The sequence below is a fragment of the Paralichthys olivaceus genome, chromosome 2 (genome assembly GCF_024713975.1).
Source record: "Paralichthys olivaceus isolate ysfri-2021 chromosome 2, ASM2471397v2, whole genome shotgun sequence".
NCBI classification, from domain to species: Eukaryota; Metazoa; Chordata; class Actinopteri; order Pleuronectiformes; family Paralichthyidae; genus Paralichthys; species Paralichthys olivaceus.
The window spans coordinates 26899322-26918317 of NC_091094.1; the positions used below are offsets into that span (position 1 = coordinate 26899322).

The following is an 18996-nucleotide window of genomic DNA, read 5'->3' on the forward strand; positions in this document are numbered from 1 at the left end:
AGTTAATATGCTTCTTGTGCAAGACGTGTGCAGAGATGGTTGGCAGATCAGCAACTAAAAGTCACTCTTTTCCACAGGTGATTGAAGTTATTCTTCATAACATCTCTAGTCACCCTGCAGACAGGAGTGGTAGATGCATGAACCCAACTACACACCAGAGAGGGCATGTCAAATGATTTTACCTGCTGCATATTGTGGAATAATGTCATCAACAGAGGTGTTCCATTGCCTGTTCAGCACCAGTGTTACGGGCCTTGTCTCATTCCTTGCTGCCGATTAAGATGAGGGGCAGTGTGTTTCATTCTCCCACAGGTGAACCACTCCTCCACCCAACACACCTCCAGATGATTCCTCCTGGAGCGCCACCCTGCACTGCCCACTGGCTTTAGGACTCAGTGTTCCCCTGTTGTAGCTGGCTCGTCCAACCCTTTGTTCCTCAACTTCACGATTCACTTTTGTTGTTTATATAAATCATTTTAGCACTATAAAGCAAAAACATTTCATCATATTGCTCTAGTGAGACTTTGTTTATTTAAAGCCATTTTCATATTGAACAATCTTTTCTAATCGCTGAAAGCAGGACACCTTTATGCCTAATATGGTATATGGGGCCAATAATCATGCCAATCTTCTATCCTTGTGCCCATTTTCTCAATATGCACAGGAGGAATTAACCATCTTTACAAAGGTCAGTTCCACACTTCTCAAAAATTAGAAGCTTCTTACACGAGGCCACAGAAAAGGGTCTGAATACTGCTGGAAGTTGGTTTTGTCACGGAGTAAAGGCTCTTTTCTGCTCTTCTCATCCTATTAAAATGAAATGAGTTGCATACACAGTTTTATTCCCAAGACGATCTTTTGCAGGAGGCACTGAATTAAAATGTGTGACTGTGTTATCTCAACATTCTAAATTGCAACACCAAGCTTAGAAGTGGCCCTTGTTAAGTTGAATTCCAGATATATTCAAAGCCAGGTCTATCACTTTTATGTAAGATAACAGTGATTCATTCAGTGACCATGTGTGGTTATATTAACTCTGTGGTACAGTACAAATAGTCTCATTGTTGAGACAGTTGCATGACTGCTCATGCAGTTATTGATTTCCTTCTCAGTTCATGCAGTTAATTCTTTTTTGTAGCTTGAACATTTTATCAAATTCCTTTTTTCTTTCTTGTGGGTGACTTTCAAACCAATCTATTTGTTCCCTCATGGGAACAAACCAATCATCTATTAAACATAAAGTATGAACGCTGTATATGCTCATCTCAACTGTTGCCTTTTAAGCTATTTTCAGGCATGAACTTTGCAAAATGTCTGCACATTTGGATCTGCAAATTCTTTTTGTGTAAGTTTGCCTTTCACACATGAACGATGCAGCTGGAGATTCACCACTGAGACGCTTTCACAAAGACACAGAAATCTCCATAGCGTTCAGGTGAGGGCTGGTGCAGCAGTCAGAGCCAGGACATAATTTACAGTACGATGAATCCTGAAAAGGATCTCCTGCTGTTTTCTCACATCTTCTCATTTGGACATCTTCCTGAGTTTTTACAAGGGGGCTGGCAGAAGAATCTGCAGAGAGAATCCGGAGCCTCTCACTCAGACATTTGTGTTCTCATACTGTATATACCTCCAGAGAACATCAGGAGAATACCCAGAGTTCAGTGCTTGAATGTCTGAAAGCAGCTTTATTGATGCTCACCCAAACAATCATGTATACCACAACATGATTTTGTCATAACCACTAGAGATTTTCTCTGCTGCCATTGTGAAACCCTAGGTTGCAAACAGGCTGTTGACAAAGCATCTGATCCAGATCTCACATCCACAAAGTTTCTGTGCTGACTGTCCTACAGCTTCTATTATAGTCACCCTTAAATTTGAATCATAATATTGCAGGACATTTCCAGGAATCACAGTTGCATCTGGAATACATGATCTAATGAGGATATGTTGTTAATTTACATATTGGGCAAGTCCCAAATGCAGTAATACTGAACACATCAGTAAAATGTTAACAGACATCATATTTGTTTTCACCCAAATATTTAATCTTGCAGGACAATACAATACGTCCATGCATGCCATACACTGTCGACTGCACCGCCTTCAGAAGCAAAGCGCTTGCATCCCATCAATAATAGAAACAATTCAGTTGTACAAACTTTTTTTTGGTGCTCTTGCTTGGACAAACAAGGCTAAAATTAGCTCACTCTGGAAAGTCTAATGCGTAGCTGAAATAAGCATTAGCATTTCAGATGACATTGACCAAAAACAGCTTGGGTCATAAACCAACCATGAGGGAGGCATGAGTGACCTTGGAAGACCATGCAAACGTCCATGTGGAGATTCCTGGGCTGGATTAAAGCCCCTGACCTGACACTGTGACTCAACCACCCCCTTCATTTCCTTTTGTTCCCCTGTATTACTTGTTATTTCTCCATCACCCCAACCGGTCCTGGCAGAGGCTGTCCACACCGAGCCCGGTTCTGCTGGAGGTTTCTTCCACCTGGGAGTTTTTCCTCCCTGCTGTTGCTCATGCTTGCTCGGTGTGGAACAAGTTGGATTTTGTGTTTCTTAAGATCTTGGACTTTTGTGCAGCACCCTGAGACAACTGTTTGCTGTGATACCGTGCTGTATAAATACATTAGATTGATTGATTGAAATTTGATAAACATGTGGTCAAGGTTGGTTAGTCCATCCACGTAGCTATGAATGTGATTTGCATACAACATAGAGTAACATATGAAGTCACAGTAATGTATGGAGTTCTCATATAAGCTGAGAACTATCTTACTGCTTCTATCACTGCTGGAAGTTAAAATGTTTAAACTGACTATTTTTAATGCTCACCTACCCAAATATTGTTTCCATCAAATCACCAATAAAATACCAGTATCGTCAGTTAGCAAGAACAATCCAAGCTAAACATTAACAAACAGCTCCTCTAACCTAAATGATTATATAAAACCAAATATACATTTAGTTGGATGTTTTCCATCTTGTTTCCAATGATAAACCTGTAGTTGAGGTTGTAGATCTGTACTGATAACTAACTGTCTTTTTAATGTCTTTCAGTTACTTATATTATGATATTTGCTTTCTTTAATTACTACTTTCATGGTAAAAAGCACTTTGTGAAAGGTGCCCCACCACATAATTACATAAACTGAAAGTAAGCTACGTCACCTATGCCTTAGTCAAGTATTTTTGGGTCATAAAAAGTTGCACACTGCAGAAAAATAAATAAAATTACTTTTCCAGTGGAAGGTCACTCGACTTGAGCTGTGCTACAATAAAAATCCATCGCTTAAATCTTCTCCAGATGACAGGATCTCTCAGAAAAACATTTTATGAGTTCAAAACTTTATTTTTCATCCGCAAAAGAGAAACGCCCCTCCAGCATCACCAGACTGGTAAATATCAACTCCCTCAGATCATCTCTGCATCTCAATATATCACCACCTGAAGCTGTGCATGACACCAACTCTGCCTGTATAATGCTGGTATTTATATATTTATGTTAGAGGGGAATCCTCAAGGTGCAAACAACGTCTCCCAGAGGGGGAAGGAGGAGAAGATACAACAAGACGAGGAGAGGAAACAGTAACAAAGGAGACTTTTAGTTAAAGAAATATACAGGAGGACTGAACGTCTATGGAGAAAGAGAAATTAAGCATAATTAATAAAGCAGATTTGTGAATATCTATATAAATATATCAGGGTTGACAAATACAACTGTTTATAAATAAATATTACATTATAAGAAATGTAATCCAGTCAAAATTTTTTTGGGGACTAATAACAATTTTAACCCATTTGTTATTGCAGATTAGTTGTAAGAATAAATGTATAGGCTTGTACCAAGAGCGGAGCAATGAATTTAAAAGCTGGCTTTTTTCTTGTGCTTTGTAAAAGACTTACACTTTGTGAAAAATATGATCCTAAAGTGTTGATGTGGGTGTTGCCGCTGCTGCACCCTGTTGTGAGAGAAGATTGATAAATGACCTCTTGTGATCTCAAGTGCTCACAAGCTGTGAAAACAGCCGGAGAAGAAGAAAAAAAGAGAGTCAAGTGAGAAACACCCGAGACTGAGATTCTGCTCTTACAAATGTGCTCTCAGACATTAACTTGTAAACTCAGTAGTGCTCAGAGGATGTTCTGTGCTCACACCTTTGTCTTCAGTATGCTTCCAAAACCTGTGTTACTCCCAACAGTGTAACATCACCTACTGTAGGTCATAATACTGTTTGGATGAATACTATCATGAGTGTCATCCCCTTGAAAGAGGCTTTATAACACCTCTCTGGTGAAAATCAAGTTTCATATTTCCCCAATATTTCTTTTTTTAAATAATTTATGGAATGGTATCCGGTTGTAAAGAGGATTTCAACAAATAAGATTAAAAAGAACCAACCTAAAAAACCAATCCTGTGACTTGGGCTGAGAAGGGTAGGGAGACGATGAATGGGCCGGGCTATGTCAGTATATTCATAGATCCCTGTCATAAAATGATGAAGGAGGGAGTTACATCAAAGATCCAGTGTGTAAGATTTAGGTGAAAGGGAACTATTGGCAGAAATTTAATGTAGAATAATCCACATGATGTTTTCACTAGTTCATTTCATCTAAATTGTTTGAATTGTAGTTTTCTTTACCCCAGAAAAGGTCCTTTATATTTAAATACGTTATATTTATATCGAGGGGACCCTCTCTACAGAGGCTGCCATGTTTCTTACATTAGTCCAGACTGGACAAACTAAACACCTTTTGAGTTTTTATGATAATTAAAGGCTACCACAGTTTATCTTTCATGTTTGGAAGCAGAGGGTGAGGTGAGGGTGTTGAGCTGCAACATGAAATTTCAACTCTAGATATCACTTATTTCTACATACTGTGCCTTTAAAGCCATGACAGATTATTTTCACGACAAACCTTTCAAACATGTAATGTTTTTGGAACAAAGAGGAGTTTTAGAGGTGTGTGATAAGTGGGAATCCAAGCTTGTAACTTCATGTCAAACAATTCCTTCTTTCTTCTGTCACAGTACAGTGCTGCTGTGATGATATATCGTTGGCAGCTCTGCTATTCTGCCAGACAGTGTCAGACTGAAATACTGTGCTCGGACAGACAAACTGCTGATTTGCAGAAATGGGATTTGGAGTGGTGAGACCAGGGATCTATACAAACACCACAAGAAGTGAATCTAGACTGAACTGAAAAGTAAGACATGGCCAGAAAATTCAATTAAGCCCACAAATCTTTCAGTGAAAGATAAAAGCCTGTGTCAGACCAAGGTCTGCGCTCATAAATTCGGACCTCCTGTCCACTGCAACCTTTCACCTGCAGGTTGTTTTGGATTCATCACTCAGTGAGTGCCAGGTGGGTGGAGCCCTCCTGGGGTCAGACAGAGCAGGACGTGACATTTTGTGGGATTCAGTAAACTGCTGAAAATGAGTCAAGGAAAAGAAAAAAAGAAAACAAGAGAGATGGTGAGCGAGAGAACGTACCTCCCATCTCGGTCCCAGTCAAACACGTCCACCTTCACTGTCCTGGGGGAGATGATGGAACCCAGGTGAGACAGACAGGTGGAGTCACGGCCAGTCATGGAAATAGCAGGGTAAAGAAGAGAGATCAACATATGGAAAGTTAAGCCAGGAAATAAATCTAAAAGTGTATACCATTTTAAAATCAACATAAAGAATTTCAATTTGACATCCATCTAAAAATTTCAAAGTAGCAAATGATTGCACCTTGTCAGGTTTGGAGATGACAATGCTTTACCTGTGTGGTCGACAAGACTACACCTGTTTTCCTGCATGTCGACAAGTCTTTTTCAAGGATTGACTCTTCTCTAATTGTCTTGTGATCTAAAGGAATACTTAGACTACCACCTATAATATTTCTACTGGCCACATTGACTGACCATAATGCATTATTTCTTTGCATTAATTTGACTTTCAAAGCACCTAAAGCTCTCTCGGATGACATTTTGACCTTGTTTTTGAATGACACTGCCTCTCTGAGTTTAGAACCAGTTTGTTGTGTTTGGAAATAAGTCTTAACAAATGATATTAAAACACTAATAGAGATGAATTCCAGATAACCAAACACTGAACAAATGTCATACATCCTTGAAGAGACGAGGATAAAATAAAGTTTTTCTGTGTCCTACATTATGGATCAATTATTGCCAACATAATTTGAAATTTCATGGTTGTAGAGAAAAAGTAAAATCGAATACATTAGGAATCCATGAACATAATCAGCAAGTGTTTCTGTGTTTTAGACTTTTCAGGCCTGGTATCAAATGTTTTGTCTGGATTGATTGGGAAGGCCATAATTCATGATCTACCTTCATTGCTCGTCAATAAGGATTTAAGGTTCATTTCAAGACAGTGCAAATTGTTGCTCAGAGGTCTGACAGTTGCTGCCTCACATCCTTGCACCAGGAAATTACAACATATTTTCACAACATGTTGTTACTTCAGCTGTCTATTACCTGAAATAATGAAGCAAAATCCACAAACTCTGGAGAATAAAAATAAAGAATGAGCTCCATGGGTCATGAACAGAGGAGCACTATACGCTAGACGTTTGTCAATCAGTAACTATGGTTGCGTGTTGGGAGACCCCAGGGTTGGTCGTTAGGGAGAAATGCTGCCATAAAGAGGGATGATGAGGAAGGGGGGCAGGGATTTATGCTACGCAACTTGTAACTGTCACTTCTGCAACATTTGCAAATTGCAGCTTGGTTAAAAAAAAACATATTATAGACAATGTCAGATTACACCAATCTTACAACAATGTCTGAGATAAAGAAAGACACTCATGTTTTTATCTTGCTGGATGTATCCAATAATAAAAAATAACTTAAACTGCTAGTTGGTATGTGTCCTTGGCCCTGGTGCTCCACAGCAAACACTGTGAGGACTTCAGGATAACACTTGGCCTTTGTGATAGCAGGTCAACAGCATAATGGAATTTTAAATGAAATAAGGGTTTACATGTCATATCGTGTGCATGTTGTTAACCCCTGATTTCTATGCAGTTACTTTGTCTCTGAATACATTAAGCCCCAAACCATTTCTCAGTATTTTCAGATTGTCCTACTCTCTCCATGGTGCTCCATTGGTTCCTGTACATCTTGGCTCACAAATGTTTGTTTATTTTTAAAAAAGGACATTTAACAGTTTCCTACAGCAGCGGGACACTGTGGTTTCTAGCCAACATTTCACAAATAGAGGAAAATAGTGCTTGGGGTACTTTTTTTGTGCAGGTTATACATTTGGTGCTCTGTTGAGTGGCTTTAATATTTGTGTGACTGTTGCTGCATTGCCTCCATGTTGGTCTCAATAACACCAGCACTGGCCTGAGACTAACAACATGGCCGACTGCTGGCATTATTCTGACAACCACAGAGTCTGTGGTCCACACACGATACTCAACATATGATCGAGGAGGAACTAATACATAGTGTAAGTGCATGAATAAGTCAACATGTGTGGTGACAGTACATATTCAGAGAGAGATAGGTCATTTATTTCATTCTGATAAGATCGTATTGGTTTGGTTGGTTCCATTGGTTTTCTGGCACTTCTTGATGCTTTTGCTTAGACCTATTTTGTACATGAACCTACTGAGTGCAGTGGTTTAATTTGATGTGGACAGCAACTGTCAAAGCTTAAAAATGGTTTTATACCCTGACCTGCAGAGAATACAGCAGAAAATGTCTTTGACTTCACTGCCTCACTGTTTGTCCTGACTTTTTCTTGAATTGAAAGTGACATTAACTGTTGCTCATTGATCGATAAAAAAGCCACTCTATGTAATCACAATCATATTTACAACATTTGCAGTGAAGTGAAGGGGTCTGTATACACAGTATTGATTTGAATTGATTAACCTCTGAACCTGAAACTGTCCCCTCACCTGTCATAGTCTCCGTTACAGAGTGCTCGGACAGGGATGGTAAACGGCTGCCAAACAGGGTTTAGATTGTTCTTGATCACCTCAGTCTTGTGGCAGATGGTGAACCTAGAAAGACAAATAACCCCAACACGGTGAAGATGAAATGTCTCAAAGTAGAAGCTAGGATGCAAATTAATCTGTTGAATAGTTTCTCACAGGGATTAGATGTCCTTTTTTTGTACAACGTAACGTGTATAAATAGCTTGATTAAAATATATGTGTGTATGTGTGTTACCCTTTGGACAGAGTATTTTATATTAGAGTGGAGCACAAAAGCCTTTTATGCAACTTTATAGGATTCGGTTGGAAATGGTCTACAGAATAAATTCTTTAGCATGTTAGAGCAGAAACAGTACAGGGTCACAGATGGCTTTGATCCTGAACTGTGTGTCTGAAATAGTGAAGGCTCCCGTAAGTGCAGATTTATTATAACGTTCTATCGCAATGTCAAGAAAATCTATTAGCCCACTTTTAAACTACCAGTCAAACCACTTTCACTCTTGTCATGGGACTGGATCCAACAGAGAAATCTTTTGTCAGATTTTCATAAGCTGTCAGTAATAAGGGATGAGCTACGACAGAGGAACAGAACTCACTGCTTTGAGGAAATAAATGGACCGTACAGCTGAGGAATTACAATGTTTAACAAACACGAACCTTATAAAATCACACACTTACGTCCCATCTTCATTGCTCCGGTAAAAGACTAGGAAAGGGTCAGACTTGCCGAAGAAATCCTTTTTGTCCAGCTTGTTGGCACAGAGCTGCATTGTCGCTATGTCCTGGGAAAACAAACAGTTCATACATCTTTTGATCTGTTTTACAAGTTTGGTTTAGTTCAGACTTAGTGTTGGACATTCAATTGACTACTGTTTTCTCATGAATTCACTTGGCCCTGAACTTTGTCACTTGAAAGATCTTATACCTTTCTCTAGCCCTGAAAAAACACCTTGTGACCTGGACAGAAAACCCCGTTTATTGAGGATCAAAAGGTCAAAACCCAACTCCTCAACCTAGGACGTGGCCATCAAAACATTTTAACCTTATATATGCACCATCAATGTGTCCATTGTGGCTCTACAGGTTGAGCTAAATTTGCATTTGCCACTTGTAGATGTAGAGATTAGAGTAAAACGACGACTGTCACAAACAAATGATAAGCCTAACCATTAAAAGCCTAAACCTTTCCAAATAAACCAAATTCATCCATGAATCATTTTAAATGAGTCCAACCAAAGGTAAATACATAAAGTGTGAGCCAAAACTGCCAAACTAAGATGTTTTATAATATTGTGATCCAGTTCCTCATCAGTGGTGTTGACAATAGGGCAACAAAGTCAAGCAGTAGTTGACTCAAGCAAAAAATAGACATGCATTACATGATACCTGATTGGAAGAGTAATCTGCCCAATCTAATCTCAAAGCAGGGTCCAGTCCCAGAAAGGATCTGATATTCCATATTTGCTTTAATTTTGTAATGTACTTCCCCTTTTGTGGCAGCAGTAGGCCTTTTCTCTCTGGGAGCTAGCTTGACTTCCAGCCATTGCATCTGTCATTTGTGTAACTTTCATGGGTGTGGGCATGTCTAGTTGACATGTTTTGGACTTTTGCAAATTGAAGATCAAACAAGCATTTGACTAAAGCTAACTGCAGACAAGCACACTTGTCTTGTCTTGCTCTGAAATATATTCTTGCACACATTTTTAACATATGCACAGTGTTAAAGGTACAGTGTGTAGAATTTTGTGATATCTAGTGTTGAAATTTAATGTTGCAGCTGAACACCCCTCACCTCATCCTCTGCTTCCAAACATGAAAAAGAAACTGTGGTAGCCTTTAATTGTCATAAAAACTCAAAAGGTGTTTAGTTTGTTCAGTCTGGACTAATGTTAAAAACATGGCGGCCTCCGTAGAGAGGGTCCCCTCGATGTAAATATAAAGTATTTAAATATAAAGGGACTTTTCTGGGGTAAAGAAAACTACAGTTCATAAAATTTAGATGAAATGAACTAGTGAAAACATCATGACGATTATTCTACATTAAATTTCAGCCAATAGATCCCTTTGACCTAAATTATACACACTGGACCTTCAAAACTGAACATGCACATTAGAATATTACTTCAACATTTTTTCTTGTTAGCTTTAAAGGCAGAGCAAGTAAACAAGCAACCACATATTTATTATATTATTATAATATCTGCCACAAGACATATTATAATATAATATGATATCTAACATAAGTAGTGCAGATGGTCGTCCTCACTTCTGTGAGATAATCCTTTCAGTATCACTGCTCTCGGATGCACTGGGAACAACAACGTGAGCTGCCAGAGCAAAGTGGCTCTGCTCGCCCTGTCAAGTTCATACTATTGGTTAGCATTGTAGGTAGGCTGATGATAGCTGTTAGCGGACAGCTGGATTGGAAGAAAAATTCAAAGCCCCAAACCAATGTGCAAGATGACCCAGATGTAGATCCATATGCACTTAACCATAATGAATGTTTTAGGCAGCTACTTTCCATGTTTACTTATGAATTAATAAAATCTGTAAGAAACCACGATGACAAAATTGCTCTGAAAATACAAATTTGGATAGAATTGTTGTTTTATTCTTATGCCAAAGCCAACCATGGGAGTTTTTTTTTCTAGAGACAGGTTTTTTACTATACATTTCAGCAGACCTATGAACCATGACTAATACATGGGAATGAGCTTGGTGGTCTCAAGCCCTCAAGGACTCAGTTTACTGTCATCACTGTTTTATGTCCTTCAGTTATATATATATATATATATATATATATATATATATATATATATATACATATATATATATATATATATAGAGAGAGAGAGAGAGAGAGAGAGGGGGGGGGGGTAGGTAAGGTTAAAGTTAATTTTGTGTATACACATTAGCATATCTCACCATTATTCCAGCATGGATGTAACTGTATTTGTTTACATGTAAATGTGTGTAATGTAAAAGCATGGTAAGCTGTGTGTGTGTGCTTGCAAGTGCTTCTCTCTTTGATTGGAGTGTCCAATTATTTACCCCCTATGGCAAGAAAAATGCACTGTAGGACTGGATAAATAATTCATGTGTAGCTGTGATCACCACTTTGAAGGAAAAGTACAAATTCCCTTTCCCTCCATTTGATGCAAATGACAAAATTATTCTGAAGTCTGTGCAGTCATTTAAATTCTCTGCAAAGTTTAAAAATGGAAACACAGAACATGACTGTAATGAATTCAGAATCTAGTGCTTAACTTTCTGACCCCTGTCGCTGACGTTTTATATCACACAGTGTGTTTGTGTGCGCATGTGTGTGTGTGTGTGTGTGTGTGTAAGCCTGGTGAAACACAAGCCCTGATCAGACTTGAATTAGATGAACCGACAATTGTGAACACACCCAAGACACCCAAGACACACACCAACAACACATTTGAGATCGCATTAGGAGATGGTCTGGAACGCATGTTGCCACATTTCTGGGCCACAGGTCCAAGGACTGCTGCAGCTGAGGTCCTCTGACCTGCTGCAGATCTCCATGCAAAAAACATGTTTAGAATTCCTGTGAGCTCTGATCACAAATGGAGTCCCACTCTGAACAGATGCATTTAGAACTATCCACAAGAGACAAATGATAATACCAGGTCTGAACAGGTCCACTGTGTGCAGAGTGTAATGTGAAACTAACCCGGCAGTTACTGAGCTCCTCGGCTGCGAAGATGATGGTTCCACACTTCTTTCCGGGAATCCCACTGAGAAAGAGAATACCAGAGAAAGATAGAGAAGGTGGTAGGGTGGGAATGAAGAACAGATCAGAACAGTTAAGTTAAGACAGTTTTATTCATTTATTTATTTATTTTATATAGCATCACAATGCAAAAGCACTTAGAGAGCGCAGAGGTAACTTTCTTTGGGTGGCCATCTGTTGGAAAGACAGAGGTAGAGAAAGAGTGGAAGTGAGGTAGAGAGAGACAGAAAGAATTCACTAAAATGTAAATCATTCAATTATATAAGACAGACAATTCTAGGATTTTGAATTATATTATTTATTCTACAGGAAACCAGTTCAGAGGAGCTAATATAAGATAAATGTAATCTTTTCTTCTAGCTTCTGTCAGTATATATGCAGCAATCTTTATAGATTTGTTCGGACAGCCTAATAAAAAAGAATTGCTGTAACTTAGCCCAGAAGTAAGACATGCATAGAAATCTTTTTTTATGATGTATGTGAAAAAAGGCAGTCATTTAAATGTGTTTTATTTTTGTAAAGGACATGTTGTAATCAAAGATAACATTTGAGGAGTCCAGGGAAATGGCATATTAAAGGTTCAGTGTGTAGAATTTAGTGACATCTAGTGGTGAAGTGTCATGTCGCAGCTGAACACTCCTCATTTCACCCTCTCCTTCCCAACATGAGAGAGAACCTGTGGTGAACTACAGCTGTCATGAGAACTCAAAAGGTTTTAGTTTGTCCAGTTTGGACGACAGTGAAAAAGATGGCAGCCTCAACAGAGAGGATCCCCCTCCATGTAAATATAACGTTTTTAAATATAAATGGCCCATTCTATGGTAAAGAAAACAACAATTCATACAATTTAGATGAAACACAGGGAAAACATTACTAGGATTATTATATATTAAATTTCTGCCAAAAATTCTTATCACCTAAATCTTTCACACTGAACCTTTAAATAATTATGTCATTAGACAATTAACATTACTGAGGTGTTTTGGAGCCAATTACAATGACTTGTTGAGTTAAAAGCAACAAATTGCAGTTCATCTAGGTTCTTAGATCTTTAGGAAATGCATGAAGTTTAGCTTACTGATTGGTTCCATCTGGCTTCATTGATTAATATAATTGGGTATCATCTGCATAACAATGGAAGTATACAAGGTGCTTCCTAATAACACAATTAGTCCACTCTAAATCCTGACTGTCAATCCTTAAGTAAACCATTGTTGAGTAGCAAGCAACAGCTGATTACTGACTGTTTTCTCAAGGAGGGGAGGTTAGATAGGTCTACTGTTGGCTTTCACCTTAATTACAGCTGATTTGCAGGAGTTAGCATGCAGTAAAAGACAGATTGATCATATGGTTAAGAAATGGTAACTAAGGTTAAAACATCCTTATACAGCCTAGTTAGGATGTGGTCTAAGAGGCAGGTCGATGGTTTAGATTAAAACATTATTAAAGCTACATGAAGGTCAATGGAAGAAAACAGCAGTTATCAGATTTTACAGAACGCTCCTGTGGATGAAGATAAATTGATGCCAGTTGAGGGCGGTAGGTGATGAATTTTGTCTTTAATTTTTCATTAAAGAAGCTCATGAAGTGATTACAACTTAGAGCCATGGGAATACATGGATCAATACAGCTGTGAGTCTTACTACAGTGCTGAAAAGAAACCTGGATTACCTCTATTAATGATGAGTAATAGGCTGCTGCAGAGGCTGATATTTACAGATGGGCTTCCTATATATTTTAAGACTATATTATCAAACCAAGCAAGATTCTTCCACACCTGGGAACACCATTTTCCTGTCATTGTCTGCTTTTAATGTTTGCTTTAATTTGCAGGTCAGTTTTATCTTTTTGGAGGATCATTAGTATCAAGTGTTGTTTGCAGTCAGCTATTAGCACAATCAACAACATGTTCACTTTTAGAGTGGAATCAACTAAATGCTGGTGGGATCACTTTCTTAACTTTGTCTGATGCATAAGCTTTTACATAAAGATTTTACTTAGCAGTGTTAACCCATCTATCTGTCAAAGAACGCTATGACCAACAACATTCTCAGCTAAAACAGGTTCCATTTCTGTGCTGAACTCTCTTGGTGTACTGGCAGTCTCCGCAACGTTCAGGTGAGGGGTGGTGTTTTTGTTGAATCCTGCGGAGGGTCTCCTGCTGTTTTCTAACATGGGCTCATTCAGACATTCCCCAGGGTTTTTAATGGCTGGAGTATCATTAGAGAAACTCCACAGCCTCTCACACAGACATGTGCGTTGTCATATACAGCTGATGATGTTAGGAGATTATGTGGAGATCAGTGATAATAAGAAGAGGGCAGGACACTCACATATACTACATGTAGCTGTGGAGTCAATCATTCGCTGCAAACCACAGTACAGTAACTCATCAGCTGATCCCAATGCAGCTTGGCACTTGACATCTTGGTGAATAATTATAGCAACTGTGACAAACAAAGTGACCCCACAGCAGATCGCACAATTATCATATATACTGTAGAGGGTGAAAGGACTTGTGCTCTGGAGATACATCACCTAGATTCTGATCACGTCTTAGCTCCCTCTCCCTAATTTTTCTCAGGGGAGATAGGACTTTTCATTTGGTGCTGATTTATGAAACAATCTCAAAATTGTATTGAAATTGGATCTCGATTATCAAACAAGGCCTGAAATCATTCATTGTGAAGGAGGAATCCCCGGGTACAGCAGGAGCTCCCTGCTTCTCTCTGCTCTGCCTTTAATCTTCTGAGACACTAAACACAAGACTTCTAAAAGCAGGTCACTATGCAAGACACAGCTTCAGTCCAGGTAGTGCGAATTAAGGTAAAAACGCCCAATAATTTATGAATGTTTTTACTTGAGTAGCACACTCACACACACATTTGGTTGGATGTACTGTTTCAATGCTCCATAACACGTGGATGCAAAATAAACATATTATGTATATCTGAAGTGCCACAGTCCCTCAGACCCTGTTCATTTCCATCCACATGCTGAATGTGGGAAAGGAAGCAGCAATAACACTTTCCTATGGGTTTTCTTTTCTCAGTGAGTATGATATGTGGCATCACAGGTAATCCTTAAGCCAATCATGATCTAATAAGTGCAATGGTGAAACCTGAAGACACAAGACCACTCTTAGATTGTCTAACCACGTAATTGAACCATTTGTTGGAAAAAAAACCATCAGATAAAAATTGTTATGCAAAGCAGCATATTTGACGATGCATGAAAAATCTTTTTCAGATTTCCTTTTATTATGTAAGATTTTTTTTTAACCTTCATTAGTCAGTTACCAGTGAATAAGACGACATGCATGGGATGAGGGGGGTGGAAGTCTCATAGCACAAGTGTGCTGTAAGTATTTGACTACTAGAAAACTGCATTTATGCTGCTGTCATGCTAATTGCTTGTCTTTGTGTGTTTTCCAGCCAAATAAAACTCACAGAGCTCATACCTCCACAAAGAAACGCAGACAAAAAGCATAATGTACTTGACGGCAGTAATTACTAAGACTCATAGGCTGCCAGTACACCGTATTACACGCTGACAGAAAACGCAGCATAATTAAAAGTTTTCAAGTCAAGTCAAACCTAGAGAAAAAAAAGTTGCAGAACCTTTATTATCCACTTGATAATTTCCTGAGGCTATGAGTCACACTCCACCTCAGATGACAGCGATTCGTTCCATCCACTTCAAGCTGCCGCTGTGAGCAGGCCGCCTGATGCTATGCTGTGATTACAATGCAGGCAGAGACTCAAGGATGTCACTATAAACATCTGTGACAAACAAACACGTGCACACAATCTTTCATGCTGGAGAAACCCTACAGATTACAATAACGCACACACACACAAGCACACACAAATAATATATTCTCCTTCCTGTGCCCTGGAATTAGGTTTTGTCTCACCGTCAGTCTATTGTCCCCTCCACAGCTACGTTTGTGAACACAGTCACGTAACGTCAGCTGCGTGAGGGCAAGTAAACCTCAAATACCTCCACTTGAAACTAAAATTAAAGTCTGCCCTAATACCAGTTTCCTCTCAGTATGGTTTTCTTTTTAATCAATCACTGCCGACCATCTAACACAAAAAGCTAACAGTGATGTATGAGCAGACAGAGATTGCTCCCATTATGGCTTCTGTGTGGTCGCGTGGGGCAATGGGGGATACTAGTAGCATCACACACACACAAACACAAACCTGCACACGCACACAAAGCCACCACTTATCGCAGAGGGTCCTATTCACATTCTTGCTGCAACACTGTCGATGTAAAACTGCAGCGACGTGACTGTAGCAGATGCACAGGAGGATGGTAGCAATCAATATAGCAAGGATTAAGAAAATAACCTGGAGATGGAAGCCATCAAAGGAAGTAGGTGTAGATGCATGTGTGGGTGTGTGTACGTGTGTGTGCAGCTCTGAGTTTCAATTAGTTCAGCAGGAGTTTTCCCTTATGTCCTCCACCCACGTTCCACTGGTTGATGTGAGTCCACACTCCCACATATAGTAGTACCCTTGTACACATACATACAAACATGTTGCTCCATTGGTGTGGGGAGTGGGGACACTCATTGACATAATGCATTCCCTAGTCTCTTACCCTACAGCCCTAACCATCACAAATAACTGTTCGGACAACAATGGCTTTGAACAAACAACCACACACACAGTAAACCCGAAACAGACACAGATTTCTACAAGAACTGTTCACAAAAGCCTGAAAGTCTTCTTTCCCCCCTTTTTTTAAACTAAGGGGGCTTTCACATCTTATATAGTCCAGACCTTCAGACTTCTCAGTTTAGTCTGAACCAAATAAACAAGAGTGAAAGGGGCCTCGGACCATGACCTTGACAAACGGACCAAAATATAATATGATCAAAAGAGGTGGTTAGGTCCACATCAAAAATCATGGTTCGGTTTGTTCTGAATGTGAAAACACTTTGGATAATTCAGACTTTCAGACCAATTGTAGGAAGTTATGACAGCGGACACCAGTTCATTGTTTTCAATTCAAATGGAAAAACCTCTTCTTCTAAATGCACTTAATTTTAAAAGGTTAGCAAGTACAACAAGTGAATTGACAACACTCCAATGTGAGACGCACGACAGTCTACAAATCAAATGTCAATGACAGACACAGAACACGAGCATAATTAGTTCCGTGTGATCAGATTGGAACCATGGGTTTATTAAGGTTTTGCAATAAAACTGGAAGAATAATCATTTGTACGTGTCACTTTAATAATAATAATTAATTTCCAGAAGGGAAAGAAAAATGGAGTGCAGTCTTTTTTCATACAACTTTAATTCTGTATTGTCAGAAGTGAAGTTCTGTTAATGTTAGAGATAATTACGACGAGAATGAGCCCACTCTAGAATCATACACTGATTGACAGTTTTTATGCTTATGTGTAAGCCCAACAGCCGGTGGCTCTGCTTGTGTGGGAGTTTTGTTCTCTTGTTCTTGTTCACAGTTTGTCTCTTTCTTTCTTTCCAGCATGAGTTTAGAGTCTTGGGTTTTGTTACACAGGTTAGTTTTTTATTTTGGGTTTGAGATTAACAGTATTCCAGTTACTGGTTTCTTCTTTTCAATTAAACTTGCCTTTAGGCAGTTTAGGGGAATGAACTGAATGTTAAACAGGATGCGAAAAACTGTTCCAGTCTTGAATTAAGCCTTTGTTTGTTTAAAATGAAAAATGTCCAAAAACAACTTATAATGAGATTGTGGACATGTTTTTTACTGCAGTGTTGCACAGATCCTTGATGGTGAACCTGTAAATAGCCTGGGAGGGAAACCTTTGTGTGATCATCTGAGACAATAAAACTGACTCAAGGAAACACTCTGTGTTAAAGTTAAAAATAAAGAGCACCTTCTGTGCAGCCATGCTGCTGCTCTGTGAGCAGGACGAATCCAAACTTAAGAAAGCTTCTTCAAAATCAGATTCAGAATTCCTTTATTGTACCAAGATTGGGAAATTAGCAGCATTGCAACAGCAAGATAATCAGCAAGCATGAAAAATGAAGAATATAGAGTAAGATAAGTTAAACAAGATATATTACTATATACAAATTGAACTTAGATTTCTGACATTGGTTGTACATGATGAGGTTCTGTGTGTGGGTGTGTGTGTGCGTTCAAGTGTGAGTGAGAGAGAGAGAGAGAGGGAGAGAGAGAGGGAGTGTGTATGGTGGTCTACTGGGTGCAGCGCTTGCTGTACAGTTTGACAGTAACTCTTTCTGCTGAGCACTAAATCTCTCAAATCCTAAATGACTTTTACAGCGTAATCCTTTGGTTCTTCTGCTTTTCAAGATGGGAAGATATAATGTCAATTGTAAAGAATATTAGATTATAGTTTGATTGTACTAACAGTGTAACTATCCTTGATGGAAAGATAATTATGGCTGAAAATTCTAGATTACTACAAGACAAACATAAGTTAATTGACTCATGTTTAAAGAGTATTATTTAATGTTGGAAAAAGATTTTCCCATCAAAATGATTTTCTCTAACAGTGTCATTGCCTCAGTGCTGTTAACTCAATGAACTGAGAGAGCAAACAGAGAAAACGCTGTCAAGTTTGTTAAGATCACATGCATATTATATAACCTCCCTGTGGTCACATATACATCAGTGACCTGGGATTTCACCAGTGAATGCAAGCAGCAAGCCATCATGAAGACATGTGCAGTGCAAGGGATCCCTGTCAGAATTATAAATAAATGCATAGAGATAAATGTGAATGCTTTCAGGGGGCCGTGACTCAGTGTGGCTCTTGGACGCTTTCCACTGCTGCCTGTAATAGGTGATGGTGTCTTTGATGTCGAGCTGGGTTAACTCCCATGTGACTGAAGAGGGATATTTTCATGCATGTGTAAGTAGAAGTGGAAAGTAAAAAGGAAATATACTCAAATACTGTAACAAGTAAGAAAACTAGTGATTGTATGCATGAAGATCAGTTTAGTATTATAGGGTGCACTATGCAGCCTGTAAAAACAGCTGATCCGTGTTTTCTGTGGGTCTGGGAGAACTTTGTTAAGTTAATAACACGGTGATGTCATCACGGGTTGTCCCTGGAGAATAAAGAAAAAAAGCCTTACAGCATTATAAACTGTGGTGTGAAGTTTTAAAGATTTACCAGGAAGGCAGGCTGTGACACAAATACACTTTTTGCATTCTGAAAATAAAGGAATTCACTATTTGTAGAGCTTGAGGTCAAGATATTGCAGCTCTTGTTGCACAAGTTATCCCATTTGTGT

General features: G+C 38.9%; 1 protein-coding gene across 1 annotated transcript in view; it reads right to left on the bottom strand.

Moving 5' to 3' along the window:
- LOC109629003 (copine-9-like) overlaps positions 1–18996 on the bottom strand; it is a 142102-nt gene that overhangs the window by 28209 nt on the left and 94897 nt on the right. Inside the window, exons 8-11 of the mRNA XM_069513655.1 lie at positions 11669–11732; positions 8650–8753; positions 7933–8037; positions 5511–5552 (exon numbers count right to left, since the gene is read on the bottom strand). Coding sequence (XP_069369756.1) covers positions 5511–5552; positions 7933–8037; positions 8650–8753; positions 11669–11732 — 315 coding nt within the window. The remainder of the gene's footprint in view (positions 1–5510; positions 5553–7932; positions 8038–8649; positions 8754–11668; positions 11733–18996) is intronic.